Raw genomic sequence first — 21,948 nt, forward strand, 5'->3', positions numbered from 1 at the left:
TAGCCTGGCTCCTCTCCTACCCCTAGCTCCTATGTTCCTCCTTTGGTTCCCAAGCTGAGACCAGGCCAAGAGTAAGAACCAAACTGTGGGTTCAGGTTCTTTCTTTTCCTGAAGAGAAAAAGATGCACCATGTGCTAGAAACTTCTTTACCAGGCTGCATGTTTGGGAAAATCCTTGGGGCAGTGGAGAGCCCAGGAAAAAGGTTCACTTTCACTTGGGAAAAAGGTTCTGGAAGTAAAGGCGGAGAGGTTGGGAGGAAAATTAGTTTAAATGATTCCTTGTAATGAACCCAGGAGGGATACGGCTTTTTGGTTTCTTCTGTGACTCTTTGATTTGCTCCTCAGTGTGTGCCTTGTGCTTGGTTCCTTCATGTGAGAAAAGGGAAAAGCATTTGGGATTTTTACTTGTGCTGTGTTTACACTCATTATCTTTAGTCCTTTAAACCACCCTGTTAATGTAGGTTTGTCGTTGTTGAGAAAATTCTTTGGAGAGGCTAAGAAGCAGTCCAGAGCTTGGTTTAAGAACTAGAAAGCACAAATATTTCAAGCAGAAGGATTTTATATAGAAATTAATTATAGAGGTGAGCCGAGAAACCAGCCAGCCAGCCTCAGGAAGCCACTTGCCAGTCCTGGGGCTGGAGGGGCAGAAAGAACAGGTGGAATTCAAGGAGCTGGGACCACGGAGAGAGGGGCTCTGCCTCCCACCCTCAGCCTCTCTCCCTCTCCCAGAGCGTTGGTGGTTGGGAAGGGAGCCTGCGGACGGAGCAGGGGCAGCATAGGGAAGGGATCTGGCAAGTGTTAGTCGGTCAGTCATGTCCTACTCTTTGTGACCCTGTGGATCATAGCCCACCAGGCTCTTCTGTCCATGGAATTCTTCAGGCAGGAATACTGGAGTGGGTTGCCACTAGGCCACAGGCGAATGACCTAAGCAGTCACATAGCTGGTAAGAACTGGAGCCAGGACGGGAACATTCTTTGCCATCAAAGTCCTTGGCCTTCTCTCCAAACCATCTTCTTTTCAGAAATCTTAGACCAGACCTAGTGCTTTGCCTTTGGGGCACTTGTCATCCCTGCTTAGGGGCAAGTGGCATGGGCATCCCATAGACCGCAGTGCCTTCTGTATTCTGACTTCCACAGCGCATTTGTGCTGTGTATGCCTTCCGGTGAGTGGCACCATGTGTGACCACAGAGTAACTCAAAAAACTGGAATGTTAGGAACTCCTCTCGAGCACAGATGGAGGCTCCAGCCGGGGAGTTCCCAGATTTGATAAGCATTCCCACTGTTGTCATTCCTGTGCCCCTCCCCCCATGAGGTGCGTCCCAGACGCCGCGGCAGGATTGATGTTTTTGGTGTTGCTGAAAGACTTGGGCCTCGGGGTCTTGAACTTGGGGGGAGAAGGTTCAGAAAAGAGGGAAAGTATCTAAGAAGAGCAGAGGGAACCTCGCCTCTCTTCCATTGCTCCTGATAAATGAAGCCTTTGCTCCCCAGAGAGATGTGGGTGGATATGGTCCCCCTCTCCTCTGCCCTGTGGGACTCTGGGAAGCCTGTGGCCCCGGAGGGCATGGCGCTTGCCCTGTGCTGGGGTTTCCAGGGTTCACCTGATAACTGCACGTTGTGCCTTCAAGCTGCAGTGATGTGGGTCCTGGCCAAGATGATAATGGAAACTGAGGGGACAGTCTTTCAGTTCCCTTCAAGTTATAATGCACTTGCAACGTAAAGAGAACCAGCCTTTAGATGTTTGAAGACATCGGAATACAGGCAACTGGCAATTTCAGAAGGAAGAAAACGAGAAAAAGAGGAACATTTACTGAACAGCTGTTAGTACTGTACTGGGTCCTGGACACGTTCTCTCTTACTTGGTCTTGACAATAAATCTGTGTCGATGGCAGCTGTTAACCCCTTTTTTACAGACAAGGAAACCTATTCAAAGAAGTAAGGTAACTTGTCCAAGGCCGTGCTATTCTCGCTGGCAGAACAGGGATTTAGAACGTGTAATCACTGCCGTCCCTCCTTTCTTTCTTTCCTTCCTTGTCTCATGATTCTGGGTGTTTTGTTAGATGCTAAAGCATAAGGGGCTGCTTTACAAAGATTCATTAGGTTGTTCTCAGGAAACCTCAGGATATTCCTTGTTCTTTGCAGGGAGGCCCACTGCCTCCTCAGATGGCAGCCTGTTCACACCTCCTTTTCTAAGCTGGAAGGGGTTAGTAGGAGAGAGAATGCAGAAAGTGATGCAAGTTCTAGAAACCAGAGGGACCAAGTATATTTGATTTACTTGGTGTCTGTACCAGCTCCTTTAAAACGGAACAGTTTTATTTGAGCCATTGATGGTTATCACTGATATTTACCCTTTCTCCAGCCCATGGCTGCAGGGGAGTGGTCCTAAAAGATAAGCTAAACATTTTTAAAAATTTCAAGGTGACATTAAAAGTCATATGCCATGTCTCTCTGGGTCTTGACTGTCTTTTCTGCCTGGTACTTTTTGAAGTAGTTTGGGAAGATAGTAAAGGAAGCTATAGAACAGCTGAAGAGGTTGAGCTATTGTGGTGATAGATTGATGGTTTAGAAACAAAGTCTAGAATACGGAGGGAGGCAAGGTTGCCCACTTTCTTATCCTTTTCCTGACCATCAGCTTGAGGGAAAACAGCTTAGTGTCCTCTAAGAAAATACACTTAACCTGCATTTATATTGAATTAATTGTTATATTATCCAAGTTACAAAATTCCTTAATGCATATTGGAGAATACTATCGTATCTGTTCTCTCAAAATCAGTTTTATTGTTAACTTGAAGGACTGTGTTTTTCAGGTTCTTGAGGCATAATATTTTTGTTTTTAATCAAGTACCCAAAGAATAATTTGAAGTTGATTTTTCTGTGACTAGTAGCTGTGGTCATAAGTGATATTAAATATGAAACCTTTGTTAACATAAGTAATTCTTTAACCCCAGATACCTTAGATACACAATGAAAATGCTGAATTCTAAGCCTAACTCTTAACTTACTCATTCCACAAATATTTATTAGGTGGTAACACGCCCTAGGGAACTTTCAGGGCATGAAGTTGTTTTAATCTTCCAGGATAATGTAGCAAATATATTGTCCTCCTTGAAGGACATTTGTTTCTCAAACTGCTCCTCCTCCTAATTAATCAGTCCCTTTGTTCTTTGTACACCTGGATTTTAGGGCAGAGCATGTTTCAATATTAATGAGTATAAATTAATCTCTATCTCTCCTGATTAAGGTATGACTTCCTGTAGGGTAGGGATTGTGTCGTAGTCATTTTTGTAACTCTGGTGGCTGGCACTATGCCCGGTACTTATTTAATAGTAGTTGCTCAGCAAATGTGAGACCGTGGCTGTTATTGCCCTCTTGGAACTTGGTATTTTTAATCTGTGGTAGATGAAAGGACAGAGGAGAAAATGTCACTTCCAACTGAGATGCCCAGAGAGGACATCCTGGAGGAGGTAGCAGTATATCTAGTTTGTTTGTTGTTTTTTTTTAAGCTGGTAAGATTTGTTTTGGTTCAAACTGCAGTTGGAAGCCAGAGGAAGTGTGCAGGCGTGAATTGGCCTGTGTCAGTGTGTTGGGTCACTAGGGCTAAAAAGGTGAACATGGGGCTGGCTGAAGAGGGCCTTCGGTGCCCAAGTGTGGTGTTTCAAATTTATATGAGGCATCTGGAAATCACAGGAGGTTTTGGAAAGGGTAAGACACATGAACTGGATGTGGACAGGAAGTTTATTATGGCCTCTGCTTGGGCAGGTTAGGGGCAGAGAGATGCTGATGCCTTGGCATCAGCCCAGGATTGAGGATCTGTAATTAATACTCCAGTTTGTGCCTCCTTTGTTAGCCTTTTAAGATGAAAATTTTTAAACCGCCCCTGCCCCATTTTAAAGGAGGGAGTAGAGTTTTCTCTTTCTATTAGCTCCATCATGAAACCATTTGTGCTCAAGTTTGCACACCCTGCTGTTCCTGGGTTTTAGCAGAAACTCATCGCCAAAGTATCCGTCACTCCATTGATGAAAGGAGAGGAAGAAGGAGTCAGAAGTTGCCAGTTTGCCTTTAGGATGGATTGTTTTCTTCCCTGGTGACACGGGGGAGTTTCTCTCTTCTTGCCCTTTCCCACGATCTATTTGCTCTCACCATCTTCATTCAGAGGGAAGAGCGTCATCCTTGCCTTCCAGCCCCAGGGATTAGCAGTATTCACCCAAGAATGAAAACACAGACAATATCCTGTCTTTTCTCTTCCATGGGCTTTGCTTCTGCGCCCCCCTGAGCTAAGAGAGGTGGGCATCTTGCAATGTTGGCGAAGGCAGCTACAGTCTCTGGGGTTCTTCCCACCACCAGCCAGGTGCTGTATGCTTTCACACACTAATTTTGTCCTGTGGACTCCTTACTCCACCCTGTGAGGTAAGGAGCCTTATCCCTGATTTGTCGGGAGAGAACCAGGGTCCAGAGAGCTTGAGTGATACTACAGTGGGATGTGCCTCAGTTTTATCATCATTAGATGTGGATGAACCTGTGTACAGTGTAGAATTAAGAAGAGAACTGGGCATGAGATCTGGCACACAGTATACACACAGCAGCTCTGAGGATTGTTATCATAAGTATACATCTTCATCAGGGATATTTGAGTGTGTGGGATCTGAGATTTCCTTGGCCCACTTGAAAAAAAATCCCTGCCTGAATCCACACCCCTTGTCATTCTTTGCTGTGTCTCATTCCCCTATGGCTTGTCCTGGTCTCACCTCAGGGCCTGATTGTTGCAGAGACAGAAGACCAGTCCATGGCAAGGCCTTACGTATGCCCTGGGACACAGAGGGGCACACACTGCCCTGTCGCCTCTATGGGGCCCTCTAGCCTGTCCATTGGATGCCCTGTTTATGTGGACTGATAAGCCGTCTCTGTGAACTCCATAGCAGACACACTCCTTCACTGGTTGTAGAATTTCTTACTCTTGCCTAGAAATGGAGCAATGTCCACAGGCAAGCTGTACAGACAGAAAGAGTTAGGGGGTAGGAGTGCATAAGTGGAAGGTTAAACCCAGCCGTGGGGCTTCCTGGTGGCTCAGTGGTAAAGAATTTCACTGCAATGCAGGAGGCTCAGGTTCGATCCCTAGATTAGGAAGGTCCCCTGGTAGAGGGCGTGGCACCCCACTTCAGTACTCTTGCCTGGAAAATTCCATGGACAGAGGAGCCTGGCAGGCTATAGACCACAGGGTCACAAAGAGTCAGACACGACTTAGCAGCTAAACAACCACAAAACCCAGCTGTGAACTGAGCTGACACCTGTGGCCTTGCCCTCTTCCCAACCGCAACCCATCTTTTAGTCTTCAAAGATTAAAATAAAATACATCTTTTGTAGTAACTGCTGCTAAGTAACTCTTTAAAAAGGCGCAATGGTAAAGGGAAACACCTTCTCTTTAAGACCCGTGAGGGAGATAACATGGCTGAAAACTTTTACACCAACTGCCCTTAGTTGTTGCTATGTGATGTGTAATCCTTTTTTTTTGATACTTTTTACCGTAAATAAAAACTTATTTATGATATGTAACTAAGTTTGGAGCTCACCTTCTATTTTTCATATAGTTATTAGACCCAGAAGCCTCAAAATGAGATGCTTCTCCTGTTCATTTGGGCTTCCCTGATGGCTCAGTGGGTAAAGAAACCGCCTGCCAAGCAGGAGATATGGGTTCGATCCCTGGGTCGGGAAGATCCCCTGGAGGAGAAAATGAAAACACACTCCAGTATTCTTGCCTGGGAAATCCCATCCCATGGACAGGAGTCTGGTGGGCTACAGTCTAAAGGGTCTCAGTCTGACTCGACTGAGCCACTGAGCCCCACCTGTGTTCATTTGACACGTGCAGCAGGAGTTGAATGTATTAACAGCATTACTGCTTCACCCCTGACATGTCCTCTGTATTTTTAAGGGGCACTCACATACCTTTTCCCCACGTGGAAAACAGTTCTTTGAGGACAGGAGTTAGTCTGGATTTTCTCTTACAGCCCAGAGCTCCCTATACAGTTTGCCCCAGCAGGACTGCTGTGTGTGGCCTCCTTGAAGAGGCCTTGGGTATGCTGAGTAAGGGCCTCTGTTCTGTGAGGGATCCTGTAGCACAAACGGGGGGTGGATCTTGCTGTGACTCGTTCTTAGAGGGGGGTCTTCAGGCAAGATTACTTAACCTCTCCACACTTCAGTTTCCTTGCCCCAAAAAGGAGATAATAATACCACCTTCCTTGTCAGTTGGTTTGAGTACAAGTGAGGTCATGGAGATAAGTGCTTGGAAAGTATTGAACACATAGAAAGTGCATGATAAATGCAGTTACTGTTACTTTGGACTCACCTAACCCAACCCTGTCCTTCTGCAGATGGAGAAACTGAGGTTCAAAGTTACTGTAACATGGCACGCCCTAACTGTGGATGGGTGTGGAACTTAATGTGCTTTAGAGCCTGTTGCTTTGCATCCTGGGCTTCCTTGGCATTGGAAACATGGTGGGCGTCAGGGCTGCAAAGAACTTCCACCAGTTCCAGATAGAAGGATTTAAAAAGCAATTATTTTAGGCAATGAGAGAAAGAATTTTTGTACTGTGTCTCCCGTGGACAAGATGATCGATTCCATGTTTGACATGTGAATTTTTGTTGGGCAGTATAATAATACATCCATGGGGAATAGTAGTAATAAGGTACAAATAATTCCCACACTTTGTGCGAGCACTTACTTTGGAAAACTCTATACATCTGGCTTTCATATTTTCATTTAAGTTCTTTTCCCAAAACCAGCAATTTTAAGCCAGACCCACAGCTTTTGTCCTTGAGAAAAAGATTGCGAGCTTGACTTCATGCGTTTGTTATTTAGGAGGCAGCCTGAGATCATTCGGTAAAAGTTTAGCCTGTTTTATGGTATTGTTTTCTTACTGGCAAAACTGACTTAAGGAAGAAGCCACCAACAACTAAAATGAACACCCTTAGAGCAAACCAGAATTTTTTGTCTTCTTTTGAGGAACCGAGGAGGAGAGGGAGGCATGATGAGTCACTAAATGGTGATTTGATTTATGGGTCTGTCCATCAGGTTTAGAAAGGGCTGGTTCCACTACAGATGCAGTTGACAAGTCAGACGACCTTTGATATTTAACCTTTCTGAACCTATTTCTTCATCTCACTAATCTTCACACAGAGTAGTGTGAGGATTAATTGACACAGTCATGCAAGTGAAAGTGGTTTGTGCTCTGAAAGCACTACAAATGGAAGGGCTGCTGTCTCGAAGGGCCTCCTTTCTCCAAGAAGATGTAGAACTATTTCTGGGCTCACCCTTAGTCTTGGTGAGCCTGTGGATGAGTCAGTCAAGTTTGGAATGTGCATTCGGTGGGCCCCTGGCCTTGACCTCATGATTTGGGACTTCTCAGGCTCCCACGTTAATTTAAAGCACTTCTTGCTGTTGGTAGCAGAGATGGTCTGCCTGAAGTCAGGGTTAGAACTGGAAGCCCTTTAGTCCTATTGTGTTGAGTATGGGCATAGTCTTTAGATACCACTGAGGATTTAGAGATTAGGAGTAGGGAAAGGAAAGTTCTCTGCAGAAAAATGTAGGTCAAACTTTGGTCAGATAACAGAGTTCTATAGGCCAGGGTTCTATTTGCTTGCAGGGTCAAATGCCACACAACAGTTTTGTACACCTCTGTTTTCCAAGTAATTCCTAGCATTTCAGAAATTTAAGGACTAGAAATTGCAATAGGAAAGTCTAGTTTGAAATCTAATTTCTGTGAGTTGACCAGAGCATCCTTCCTGGGTTTAGCTCAGTCAGATGAGACCTAGCGTCAGTTACCCACTTAGTAACTCTGGGCTTTGGGATACTCATTTATAAACTTAGTGTTTGGTCTGTGTTCTGCAAGATCACTGTCGGCTCTTCTTAGTTACTTGTGTGTTCAGTGTAATTTAATGGCCAACTTACATGTTTCTGAGACACATCCCTAGACAGAATACCTGTTCCTGGACTTCAAAGAACTAGTAGATTATAGTCAGCCTGGTTGGACTTGCTTTCTCTTTTATAGATTACACTCCATTTAAAGTTATTATAAAATATTGATGATATTGCTTGTGCTGTACACTGCATCTTTGTATCTTATTTATTTTATACCATTAGTGGTTTGTACCTCTTAATCCTCTTCCCCTATCTTTCCCCTCCCTTCCAACCCTCTTTTCACTGGAAACCACTAGTTCTCTGTATCTGTGTTTTGTTATATTCAGTTGTATGTTTTATTTTTTAGAGTCCATATAGAGGTGAAAACAGAATTTGTCTTCCTCTGCTTATTTCACAAAGCATAATACCTTCAAGGTCCATCCATGTTGTTGCAAATGGCAAAATTTTCTCATTTTTTGGCTGAGTGGTATTCCATTGTGTATATTTACAGCATATCTTCTGTATCCATTCATCTCTTCGTGGACACTTCAGTTGTTTCCATATCTTGGCTATTGTAAACAATGCTGTGGTGAACATTGGGGTGCATATCTTTCTTTTCAAATTATTTCAAATGGTTTTTGTTTTCTGCAGATGTATACCCAACTATGGAATTGCTGGATCATATGGTAGTTCCGTTTTTATTTGACCTGGTTTTTTCTTGGGAATTTACCTTGTCTGGTAGAAGGACTGAGGTTGCCAGTTTTGCTTGTTTCACCTGTTGAGACTGCCTAATCTCTACCTGTGTGTACTGTGGCCTTTATGTTTCTTGCCCCTGCAGATTGTTACCAGCTTCAAAGGCACCAACCAAGGTTACCTTGGCTGGACATAGACTGGTGATTAAAGAAATGTTTGCTGGACAACTGACTATGTACAGTATATTCTCTTTAGTCTTAATTTTAAAGAAAAAAGTCTTTAAAAAAACTGAGAGGGCTGATTTTGAAATGAGTCTGAAATTAATATAGGAGACCTTGTATCAACAATTACTTTGTATTTACTGGGTGAGTACCATGTGCCAATGTGCTGCAAGGTGTGAAGGACACATGATTGGGGAAAAGAGTGGGGAAAATGGGCATTTCTCATTTATAATAAATAAAAATGTATATACTCCTTGATCAGCAGTTCTGAGTATCTGTCTCATAGGTAATCCTCACACATTATTGTAATGATTTATGTACAAAGATAGCCATTGTAACATCATTTGCCCTAGCAAAAGATTAGGAATAACTTAAAAGTGCAGTGAGAGACTGATTAAGTAATTAGATTACTATAATAAAGTCTATCCTTAAAATACTGCTCAATCATTAAAAATAATGGAACAACTTTATGCCCTGATGTAGAACCATCTTTAAAGTATATTCAATAGGGAGAAATAAGTGTGGAGTGTTATGATTATATACTACTTGTGTGTGTGTGTCTGTGAAATGTGTTAGTCCCTCATCATGTCCAACTCTTTGCAACCCATGGACTGTAGCCCACCAGGCTCTTCTATCTATGGAGTTCTCCAGGCAAGAATACTGAAGTGGGTAGCCATCCCCTTCTCCAGGAGATCTTCCCAACCCCAGGGATCGAACCTAGGTCTCCTTCATTGCGGGCAAATTCTTTACCACTAGCACCACCTGGGAAATATGTGTCTGTGGGTGTGTACTTAATAGAATATCTTCCTAAGGACACAAAAAACTGATGCCAGTGGTTGCCTTGGGGAAAGATAACTGGGAGATTACTTTTGTAGCTTTTAAATTTATCCTGTATACAGATGCCATCTATTTAAAAAGACATTGTCATGCCCTGAAGGAGTTTGCAGCTTAGTCGGACCATTGTAAGAAAGCCCAGATAAGATATACAGAGAAAGTACTGGGGGTGAATATTGGCTTTATGGGAAGATTGATTGAAATGCTAAGCTTGTGCAGTTGACTGGATTTGCCTAGTTGCCAGGATGGGCGGGTCTGAGCATCAGTGAGCTGGCTTCCAGCCTTAGCATCCCACCTGGCAGAGGGCACGGGGCTGAAGCAGTTGTGCAGTCTTTGTCCTGCAGTGGTGGGAAGCGCCCACAGGCTGGACATCAGATCTGGATTGAGGTTCTGGCTCTGCCACTTCCAACTTGCAGTTTGGGGCAGGGATGCTGAAGACCCAGAGCCTAATTGTGCTTATCCATAGATGAAGATAAACCACCTCCCTCACGCTGTGCAGTGACCACTCCTGCAAACCATGAAGTGCTTTGCAAACACCAGCTGAAATAGAAGCTGTGAGGAATCTGCTGACTGACAAGCTGGGACCAGAGGTGCAAATTAAAAAATTAGAGTGAAGCAAAAATATATCTCCCCCTCTTCCCTGCCAAATAACTGGGCAGGAGTCATAAAATTAGATGTTAAATTAGAAAAGTAGACCATAGTAGTTTTGGAATCCTTGACCTTTGATCTCGGGACGGTCATTTCACCCTTTAGACCAGTTGCCCTGTGTGAAAAATGAAAGGGGCTATGTGCGTCCTCTGGGCCCCTCCAGTCACCACGTTCCGTGACAGTGTGGCATTAGCAGTAATTCCCATCTCATCTGAGATGAGTCATACTGACTGAAAAGTCCACATGCAAGGAGGAAGTCTCAGAATTTTCCTTGTGCTGGAGAATCTGAGCTTCTGGGGAGAAACTGGGGGTGGGGGTAGGATTGCTGCCACGAAGAGGGGAGACCAGAAAGGCAGGGTGAGTGGAGAGGGGTTGTCTTCTGCACCTCCAAAACCTCCTTCGATTTCCAGTATTCATACAGACTAGACGTTTGGAAAAACCTAGCTTACCCCTTGTTTAAGTGGGAGGGATGTTCATGCACTTGTGACCGGTGAGTTTTGTGACTCCTCTGCGAGGTCTCTGCAGTTTAGTGACACTTCCTCTGTGCTGTCTTGGCCCCTACATGCTTTTCTCCTCACATCTCTAAACTGAGATCAGAGACTGTCCTCTGTTGACCTCTGTGTCCCCAGCAGCTAGCATAGTTCCAGGTACCTGAGAGGTGAGCTGTGTGTATGTATTCGATGGGTAGCTGGATTAATGATCCATTTATGTGCACTAATCTTATTAATCTTGACTACCACCTTTATTATAACTATCACCATTCTGGTAAAGTGACATTTTAGCCATTAGTAGCTTATTATTTTGAGAAATATTTCATACTCAATAAGTTAACACTAAAAAATAATTAAACAGACCCCCGCTTTGTAATGTTGTTTTAACAGGATGTACAAAAAAAAGCTAAGTATTTTAGATAGTCTCTATAGTATATTACAATATATGCGTATCTAATATTCATCACTGTCACTTCCATAGGCACGTAGGTCTTGAGCTGGCAGCAAGTAACAGCAGGCCAGATCCCTGGCCCAGTTCTTACCTTTTAGAGCTAATTGTAAGCAGTTAAATCTGAAAAGGAGCTTTAAGATTAAAATAAATAATTTGTTTACAAATGCAGGATCCAAAGAGGGTGAAGGATCATTAAGGGGGTTTAGAAGTGGCAGGAGTAGCTAAAAGAGTTCCAGGAGTTCGAGCATGCTGGGGCACTGCCCTCCCTCTTGGGGGCGGGGGGCAGGGGCAGGAGACTGAGCAGGCAGGGCTGTTTGACCCCAATACGGGGATCTGATGACCTGGTTAGTTCACACTCAGTTAATGTCAGTATGTATGTTGAGTGAAGTTAGAGTTAGAGTCAGTGCTCCTGAAGGTTCTGTTGGTAAGAAAGGGTGTGTGTAGTGATAACAGACCTATTCACAAAGTTACTTTCATATGTGGAGTGCAGCATCCAGAGCTAACTACCTTCATGGCTTGTTCAAAAATGGAGGTTGAAAAAAATGGGTCCTTAAGTTTGCTTATCAAACGAAGCCACTCGACATAGTGATTACCCTTGCATAAGCCATTTGAGGCCCAACGGCAGCGTCCTGCAAAAGTACTACAAACGAGCAGAAATTAACTCTGCTGGCATCCAGGTGTGAAACTTCCCATGGAAAAATCAGATTCACTTTTGGAATCAGTAGCAGTGGGATCACCTGCTGTTTTGGAAATTAACTGTCCTTTCTGATTTCTTTTTGGCCAAACACATATATAGCTCTTAGGAAAATAAACAGTCCAAATTCTTATTCTATTCACTTTCAAGCTTTGCAGTGTACAGACAAGTGTAATGGATGAAAGTTCCAGTAAACTGGCTGGATCATGTTTCTTAGATTGAGTCACTGCTGAGAAACTTGTGAGCAGGAAGCAGCACATGAAAATGTACACAGTACAAGCTAGACTGTGAGGAAATGGGACCATTTTCTAGCTGAAAGACACAAGGGTAGGAGGATGTGTCTGCAACCCAGGGAATAGCAAATTTGTGATCTAGGATTTTAAGTCGTTGAATAATTCATGTTTTGGTGTGTTTGAGATTTTTTTTTAACGGTGTTAAAAACTGCTAGTTATTGAAGACTGGGGAAATAATCCTTAGTAAGTTTACTCTAGAAGGAAAACTTGGATTAGTGGTAACTATTATTACCTATTAGGGGTCTCTGCTGACATATAAACTGGTTGCAAGGCCAGTTATTTTTTAAAATGGACCTGTAGTTACACAGAAATTAACCCAGTGACATTTATATTTGACCTCAGTGTCTGTAAGGCCTCTTCCACCTGTAACATTCTATGATTCTGTATAAATGGGTTTTTTTGACCTTTGTTTTTAACCACCTACTTCACAATTATTATAGCAGTATGTTCAGAAATTAGCAAATCAGATCAGTAGAATCAAAAGTACCTGAACATGGGCAGACTATAAAGAATAACCTGTCATCTGCCTTCTCTAGAATTCTGAGAAAACTATTGACCTTGTCTTGTGTATCTTCTTGTAATGAAGCAGGAGAGAAGTAAATAGGCAGATAAATATTCTGAAATAGAACAGTCATCAATGAGATGTGTTTTAAAAACACACTTGCTTGGTGTTATTTTACTTTAGTGGTAAGGATCCATACTGCAGAGTAGAGCCTTGTAAATCAAGGAGATCTTTTCTGTTGTTTAATCAGTTCTTCAGGATTTGAGCATGCCCTCACTTGTTTGTGTACCTTCCTATAGCTGTTAATTTGACCTGTGTTCTTAAGGGACGGTAGGATGTGATTCATATTTCATTCGGTTTTGCCCAAAAATATTTGTGCAGCTTCTATGGAAAAAAATATTAAACCAGATTTGGCTTTTAGGTTAATAATATAACTATCTGGGCATGATATAAAGACTGAAATGTCTGAAAGAAAAGTATTACTGGGTGTAATTTAGACTCTGAATGCTAGTTGTTAATATTTGGGTGGAGAGATCAATATCAGGAGAATAAACTTTAAAAGATTTACTATTTTCTTAGTGGAACTACATGATTTTAAGAAGAAATCACCTGGGACATTGTCTTAACACACTGTGCAACTGGAAATGAGGATCAGTTTTTATTGTTTACAGAGTTATCCTTGCAATTTTTAAAAAACACCTTATTAGAGAAATTTATGTTTAGAAGGAAACCTCCCATCACCTTCCCTTCATCCTCTGGACAAAACAGAAGAGGGGAGAGAGGGAAAGGGTTGGGGGCACAGGTTTCATTTATACATGTGAATGTATGTGATAGAAACCATTTCATTTTGGATACTTTTTCTAAAGCCTTAGTTTACTGAATTGCTTTAATTTAGGAGTTCATAATACCTTTATCTTTTCTGATTTGGGGGGAATCATCTGAGCATGATAAAATGCTAGTTTATTCAGAGCACTAAAATTAGCTGGCAAAAGACATTATTCTGGGATTCTATGTTCAAGGGCTTTCTTCTTTGTTTATCCTGGAACAAAGATGTTTGTTTTAAAGTGGTCCAAGTTAACAGTCCAATTTCAGATTTCCCATAAAACGAGTAACAGATTACCCAGTTGGCAAACGATAATATATATATACATTTTCCAGTATGACTATTTCCACTGGGCCAGATGGTGATTTAATATGAACTGTCAAACATTTCTATTTCTTAATATTAATACATTGTCTTATTTTGTCGAAGCCAAGCTAGCAGCATAACTCAGGGATCACGAAAGAACAATAGCAACAAAAATTCAGACACCAAGTGTGGTACATGGCATTTGCTCCGTATGGCACATGAAGGCTCACACCCAGTGCCACACTGCCCTCAGGAACACTTGGAAGCTAAAGGAGATGCCTGTTGAAAAGCCATCCATTCCCCCTCTCCCTTCCCAGACCCTTCTTCTCTGCCCTGTTGCAGGGCAGCTATGCTTCCTCAGTGCCTCAGGGTGAAGTGTGCAAGAGCAGTTTCATTCTTCCTTGGCCATTTTCCTTCCACCCTGTCCATTGTCATGCTCTTGTTTGTTACAGGCACCATCCCAACTATTTCCTCTGAGATAGTTCAAGAACTTTGCAGAGAGATGGGTCATTTGTGGAGTAAGTCACATGCCCAGTCACAGGGCTCCTTCAGGACAGCTTACTACAGTCTTGGGGCTGCGGGGCTCCCTGCCAGTGAGACGAGTGTGGGCAGACTGCTGCTGTTCTTAATTATTTGAATATTTCATATAATAACAAATGCCCACAGATTTTTTTCTTCTGAAATTTAGGTGAAAATCTGAGTAACACGATGTATGATATATCAAGGCTATGACAAGCAACCCTTTGTTGCTGCATTCTGAATTTGATCAGAACACTTGTTTTAGTAATTCAGAGTGGTTAAAACTCAGCTTTTTTTTTTCAAGCAGATGTTTTCTTTCAGAGAGTTCTCATGGCAAGACTCGGAGAAGGCAATGGCACCCCACTCCAGTACTCTTGCCTGGGAAACCCCATGGACGAAGGAGCCTGGTAGGCTGCAGCCCACGGGGTCGCGACGAGTCGGACACGGCTGAGTGACTTCACTTTCACTTTTCACTTTCATGCACTGGAGGAGGAAATGGCAACCCACTCCAGTATTCTTGCCTGGAGAATCCCAGGGACGGAGGAGCCTAGTGGGCTGCCGTCTATGGGGTCGCACAGAGTCGGACACGACTGACACGACTTAGCAGCAGCAGCAGCATGGCAAAAATAAACATACAAACTTAAAAATACAGAGCAAAACCTCTGAGAACGCTTTGAAACCTGTTTTGGTCTGTTATAATCTCTATGAAGGCTGCCCAGCCTGCATTGAGCAATTTGATGATGTCACTGGAAATGACATTTTGTGTTTTATGTTACCTGTTTGTTGATAAAGGATCTATCAAGGTGCCCTTGCCTAATTATGTTATGGGGAGTTTTAAAACACTGAATTGGTTTGGAGCTATGCATTGAAGGGCAGTCATATAAGAAACTAGCAGCAATTGAGAGGGTGTTACTTGGGTACATAAAAGGTTACAAAAAAATGTGTGTTGTTTACATTTATTTACAACACCCATTGCATATGCCCAGTGGACCTTTTTTGAGAAGGAACCAAGTAGCTTCAAGACCAAGTATTGTTTCAAGGCTCCCACTCCGGTTAGGTCTGCAACTTCATTCTCCTTTGGCCTGGAGTTTGGTGTCACTTATAGCAAGCATCCATCCCCGTTGGGAGGCCTATCAGTACTTGCATATACTTTACATTTATAGAGAAAGTTCCTCCACGTTTCATTTGATCCACCAAAATCTGTATTATAGGGGTAGGATGGAATAGTTTATAGCTTAACTATCTGAACCCACTCAAGACATCTCATCTGATGAGGAGAGCAGGGAAAGGGAAAGAAGAGTTACATCAACTCTTGGTGTGATTGCCACTGATAGTTTTAGAATAAATTATAGAAAATTTCCTCCCGCCCATAGTTCTGGGTTTTAGGGATACTTTGGACTCATCATATTTGTGAGGTGTTTCCGTGCTCTTGCTTTTATGGGAAAGCCAAAACTGGGTACTGGTTTTTATTCTGGGACCTCTTAACAAGAAGCCCCAGGCCCAGGCAGGCTGAGGAACATGAGGGAGGGATGTGGTCCGTGGCCCCCAGGTGCAGAGACAAGTATTGGGATTTCTCTGTTGTGAATCTTCTAAAGAGTTCAATGTGCTTTCCATGTTCCGTTCTTAAGAAGGGTAGGAATGGACACTGCTTATTGTATAAAGAAACTATAGAGTTCAATTGAAACTGTATGAGTACACATTTCTTTAATTTTTAGTACGAGCCTTTAGTAGGAGTGAACATGCCAAATATCTCCTTAGCACCTTGTTAGCTCCGGTTTGGAGAATGGCCCAGACAGGATACTCCGCTATATTTAGATTCCCCCAAGAAGATATGGCCCAACCTAATTAGAATTTTAGTGTAGGTTTCTCTATACCTTGGGCCTTTCTTTTTCACATGACCTTTCTGTAGATGTGTCCACTGAAGGCAAAACAATTTTTAAAATGGAAATTATTCTGTTTTAGCAGGGAGCCTCCTGAGAAAAGTCATGTATGACTGAATACTCCACGATTTCTATTTTGTTGCTTGTGGCCAGGAACATAATCCATGTGAAAAGAGTCAGTTGCTCAGTTGTGTCCAACTCCTTGCAACCCCATGGACTGTAGCCTACGAAGCTCTTCTGTCCATGGGATTCTCTAGGCAACACTGGAGTGGCTTGCCATTTCCTCCTACAGGGGATCTTCCCGACTCAGGGATCGAACCCATGTCTCTTACATGTCCTGCATTGGCAGGTGGGTTCTTTACCACTAGCGCCGCATGGGAAGCCCCCAACATATCTCTGTTCTGGCACTTTCCAGTAGTATCTAAGCCTCCATATACTTACCTGTAAAATAGGGATACATGTTTTCATGTGGTTTTGAGACTTGGTTTGTATATATCTGAAGTACTTAAAACAATGCTTGGCATATATAGAAAGATCTTAATGGATGTTGCCTTAAAAATAGGTATACCTTAGCCAGTTCTCAAGAGCTACAGATACTGCTTTAACTATACCTGCTGTGTGTGCTTTGTACTCTTAAGTTAGGGTAACTTATCTCATGGCTGGGATTTCATTGCTTTTAAGATTCGAACACCAACTTTCAATCAAGGCTAGAGGTGGCCTCTACTCTCCAGTTAGCTGGGCTGCCTCTAGGTTGGGTGATCTGTGCTTGTACTTGGTTGGATGAAATAGCCTGACTGCTCAGCTAAGGAACCACCATATTGTTCCTGTCCTTTGGAGGCTGAAGATAATAGAGCTGTAATGCACTGGACAGCCCAGTGCTGCCGGCCGTTGTCCCAACTGCAATACAAAGTTCGATGTTTGCACGCCGAGTCTACTGGCCTTCAGCCCCTGTTCCCTTTCTCTGTCTTGATTTTTCCAATCTCCATCTCACTACTTTCAATGTAAATGATCTATTAAACAAAGATTTAAATTTCCTATTCAGAATTTACCAAAAACTTAAATTTTAAATCAGAAAAAAATTGGTTTTGACACATTTATAGTTCGAAAATGTGGCCATGGTACCTAAGCCTAGCCTTGTCATATAAATCAGAATAACCAATCCCCATTATAAGATTCTCCCCTTATGTTAGAATGCATTACCGTCCATTGTTACCTGGAGCCGTGTTTTTTGGCTTGTGTTATTAAGAGGGTTATTTATCAGGAGTGAGCCTAGTGGACACTACCCCTTTTGCAATTCTTCTGACAACCTCTTGCTTTACCACACAAGATTAAGTTGCTAGGACTTGACCTTACCAACGTGGTCATACCTCAGGAGCTAAAACTCAGATCAAGAGGAAATTGTTTTTAGTAAGTAACCACGGAGACAAATGTAGCAAGAAATGCTAAGCAAAAGATAATCCACTGTAGGCAAAGACCAAAAAAAAGTGGTTTCTCACAACTGCAAGATTGACAGTTTAACCTTCAGTTTTTTTCCCCTCTGTAAACTGGCATTTGCTAAGCAAGTTTAGGAGGAAATTCCACATATTCAGTCATGTTCTTCAAACTCCATTTCTCATGATAAACCATTGGCTCGAGGTGCTTGCTCTAATTTTTCTATTCCATTAAACAAGTGTGGGGTTTCTTTTGATTCAAGAACATTAATGTGCAACATCTGTTACTTTGCTTTTAGTGACCTCTACCATCACCTAATTCATTAATAATCCAAGTAATAAATGATAAGAATGTATAGCTGTGTTTGAAGGTGATTTTTTTTTTTAAGAAAAATGAATACATGCAGACACTGGATAGAATTACTGTGCCCTTCCAGAACACTGGATTTATGTTCCCATTCAGATTTTATTTGTAATCTCCCTACCTCTACTATCAGCAGTGGTATAAATTATGTGTTATCTACTATTTTAAAACCATTTTAACCATAGTCTCTCTCCTTCCTTTTTTGTTTTAAACATAGGACATGGATTTGATTGACATACTTTGGAGGCAAGATATAGATCTCGGGGTAAGTCGAGAAGTATTTGATTTCAGTCAACGACAGAAGGAACATGAGCTGGAAAAACAGAAAAAACTTGAAAAGGAAAGACAAGAACAACTCCAAAAGGAGCAAGAGAAAGCCTTTTTTGCTCAGTTACAACTAGATGAGGAGACCGGTGAATTCCTCCCCATTCAGCCAGCACAACACATACCATCAGAAACCAGTGGGTCTGCCAACTACTCCCAGGTACAGGGGCACTTAGTTCTTGGGAAGGTGTGGGGCAGGACCCAGGGGTTAACCTGAGTTCCAGCTTTGCCTTTTACTTCAAGGCCTTATTAAGTCAACTTCCCAACCTCAGCCTGCTGATGAGTTCAATGCCTGACTCACTTACCTCAGAGTATAACAATTAGGACATATATATTACAGGGAAGAGCTTTATAAGCTATAAAAAAAATTGTTATTGTAAGGATCGAGCAGCTGCAACGGTACTGACAGTAGTAGAACTGCTGTAGCACGGATTACTCATGGTACTAGGTCAAGTATTGGTTTAATATTGATTTAATCAACACAACAATTATATGAATTACCATTATCCTACTTTACAGATGAGCAACTGCAGCTCAAAGAGGTTAAATAACTTGCCCAGAAACTGGGCAATAAATTGAGGGGGCCACAATTTGAAACCAGATAGTCTGCTTTGATTCTGTGCTCTTTACTAAATTGACTTCTGAAGAGAGATATTTGATTAACTAGATTGTAAACATTTTATGAACAGTGAACAATTTTTTTCTTCTGTCTCTTTCCCTTTTGTGCAGGTAGCCCACATTCCCAAAGCAGATGATTTGTACTTCGATGACTGCATGCAGCTTTTGGCAGAAACATTCCCGTTTGTAGATGACAATGAGGTATTAACATCTGGTTAACAGCAGATCTCCACAACTATATCTAATATACCCTATATTGGTCCCTTTGGTGCAGTGGTCCCCAGCTGTTTTGGCACCAGGGACCAGTTTTGTGGAAGACAATTTTTCCACGGACTGAGGAGGTGGGGATGGTTCCAAGATGATTTCAAGGACATTACATTTATTGTGCACTTTATTTCTATTATTACATCAGTTCTACCTCAGATCATCAGGCATTACGTCCCAGAGGTTGGGGACCCCTGCCTTGATGAGTCTCCATTAAAAAGATAAAACAGCATTTTAGGAGCAAATATTTATCACGGAAACCTCAGCCTATAGGTAACAATTTGGAGGGAAAAAAACCAACCTTCCTCTGCCTGTATAATGCAGAACCACAAAAAATGTTTACTCCTGCATAGCCAGAAGCATGCATGCATCAGCAAAACCATGGAAGCAAATAACTCATTTGTTACAGGTACTTAGAAATAGATTTCTTTGAGTAGAAAGCAAGCGGGGTAGTAAAACCAAGACTTGTTCGGTTAACAGTTTTAATAATTTATTTTCTGAATCACTATACTAGGTCTTCAGTTCAGTTCAGTCGCTCAGTCGTGTCCAACTCTTTGCGACACCATGAATCGCAGCACGCCAGGCCTCCCTGTCCATCACCAACTCCCAGAGTTTACCCAAACCCATGTCCATCGAGTCGGTGATGCTATCCAACCATCTCATCTTCTGTTGTCCCCTTCTCCTCCTGCTCCCAATCCTTCGCAGCATTAGGATCTTTTCCAATGAGTCAACTCTTCGCATGAGGTGGCCAAAGTATGGGAGTTTCAGCTTCAACATCAGTCCTTCCAATGAACACCCAGGACTGATCTCCTTTAGGATGGACTGGTTGGATCTCCTTGCAGTCCAAGGGACTCTCAAGAGTCTTCTCCAACACCACAGTTCAAAAGCATCAATTCTTTGGCACTCAGCTTTCTTCACCGTCCAACTCACATCCATACATGACCACTGGAAAAACCATAGCCTTGACTAGATGGACCTTTGTTGACAAAGTAACGTCTCTGCTTTTAAATATGCTATCTAGGTTGGTCATAACCTTCCTTCCAAGGAGTAAGCATCTTTTAATTTCATGGCTGCAATCACCATCAGCAGTGATTCTGGAGCCCCCCAAAAATAAAGTCTGATACTGTTTCCACTGTTTCCCCATCTATTTGCCATGAAGTGATGGGACCGGATGCCATGATCTTAAGTTTTCTGAACGTTGAGCTTTAAGCCAACTTTTTCACTCGCATCTTTCACTTTCATCAAGAGGCTTTTTAGTTCTTCTTTGCTTTCTGCCATAAGGGTGGTGTCATCTGCATATCTGAGGTTATTGATATTTCTCCCAACAATCTTGATTCCAGTTTGTGTTTCTTCCAGCCCAGTGTTTCTCATGATGTACTCTACATATAAGTTAAATAAGCAGGGTGACAATATACAGCCTTGACGTACTTCTTTTCCTATTTGGAACCAGTCTGTTGTTCCATGTCCAGTTCTAACTCTTGCTTCCTGACCTGCATACAGGTTTCTCAAGAGGCAAGTCAGATGGTCTGGTATTCCCATCTCTTTCAGAATTTTCCAGTTTATTGTGATCCACACAGTTAAAGGCTTTGGCATAGTCAATAAAGCAGAAATAGATGTTTTTCTGGAACTCTCTTGCTTTTTCAGTGATCCAGCGGATGTTGGCAATTTGATCTCTGGTTCCTCTGCCTTTTCTAAAACCAGCTTGAACATCTGGAAGTTCATGGTTTACGTACTGTTGAAGCCTGGCTTGGAGAATTTTGAGTATTACTTTACTAGCGTGTGAGATGAGTGCAATTGTGCAATAGTTGGAGCATTCTTTGGCATTGCCTTTCTTTGGGATTGGAATGAAAACTGACCTTTTCCAGTCCTGTGGCCACTGCTGAGTTTTCCAGATTTGCTGGCATATTGAGTGCAGCACTTTCACAGCATCATCTTTCAGGATTTGAAATAGCTCAACTGGAATTCCATCACCTCCACTAGTTTTGTTCGTAGTGATGCTTTCTAGGGCCCACTGGACTTCACATTCCAGGATGTCTGGCTCTAGGTGAGTGACCACACCATCGTGATTATCTGGGTCATAGATACAAATTAAATTCTAAAGATTGTTCTTACACATTTTGAAGTGTGTTTACCTTCAAACGCACAGGGTAAAGCAGTTAAGCTAAGGAATAAACTCGGGAGTCAGTTGGGCAAGACAAAAAAGATTTGTTTCATCATATAGAAATAGCAGTTATGACAAATATGGAACTGCAGCCAATTCCAACTTCAGATGTCGTAATGGCCTTGGAGCATACCCACCCACTGTTGGTGGCAGATTCATATACAGATAAATGCCTTCTCAATTTTAGGTTTCTTCGGCTACGTTTCAATCACTTGTTCCTGATATTCCCAGCCACATCGAGAGCCCAGTCTTCATTTCTCCTCATCAGGCTCAGTCACCTGAAACTCTGGTCGTTCAGGTAGCCACTGCTTTAGACGATATGCAGCAGGACATTGAGCAAGTTTGGGAGGAGCTATTATCCATTCCAGAATTACAGGTAACTATGATCTAGTATAATGAATACCAAAGATGCTATTTTATATTCAGTCCCTTTAAATTAGCCATTCCAGTCACTCATTATTTATATGCCACCTACTTATAGGAAGAATTGGAAGGTGCTTTTAAATTAGTCAGGAGAGCCTGGGCACCATGCTCACTTCAGTGAA

The 21,948-nt window shown here is 42.4% G+C and overlaps 1 protein-coding gene across 7 annotated transcripts in view; it reads left to right on the forward strand.

The window, feature by feature from the left end:
• NFE2L2 (NFE2 like bZIP transcription factor 2) overlaps positions 1-21,948 on the forward strand; it is a 175,003-nt gene that overhangs the window by 151,093 nt on the left and 1,962 nt on the right. For 4 of the 7 annotated variants that reach the window (XM_081579598.1, XM_081579597.1, XM_081579595.1 and 1 more), the window contains 3 exons: positions 18,254-18,520; positions 19,090-19,179; positions 21,591-21,779. In XM_081579598.1, coding sequence (XP_081435724.1) covers positions 18,257-18,520; positions 19,090-19,179; positions 21,591-21,779 — 543 coding nt within the window. In that variant the 5' untranslated portion in view covers positions 18,254-18,256. The remainder of the gene's footprint in view (positions 1-18,253; positions 18,521-19,089; positions 19,180-21,590; positions 21,780-21,948) is intronic. The other 3 variants (XM_081579599.1, XM_081579600.1, XM_081579601.1) reach the window with 2 other exon arrangements.

Source organism: Giraffa tippelskirchi, chromosome 3 (assembly GCF_054371585.1).
Source record: "Giraffa tippelskirchi isolate mGirTip1 chromosome 3, T2T-mGirTip1v1.2.pri, whole genome shotgun sequence".
Classification (NCBI taxonomy): Eukaryota; Metazoa; Chordata; class Mammalia; order Artiodactyla; family Giraffidae; genus Giraffa; species Giraffa tippelskirchi.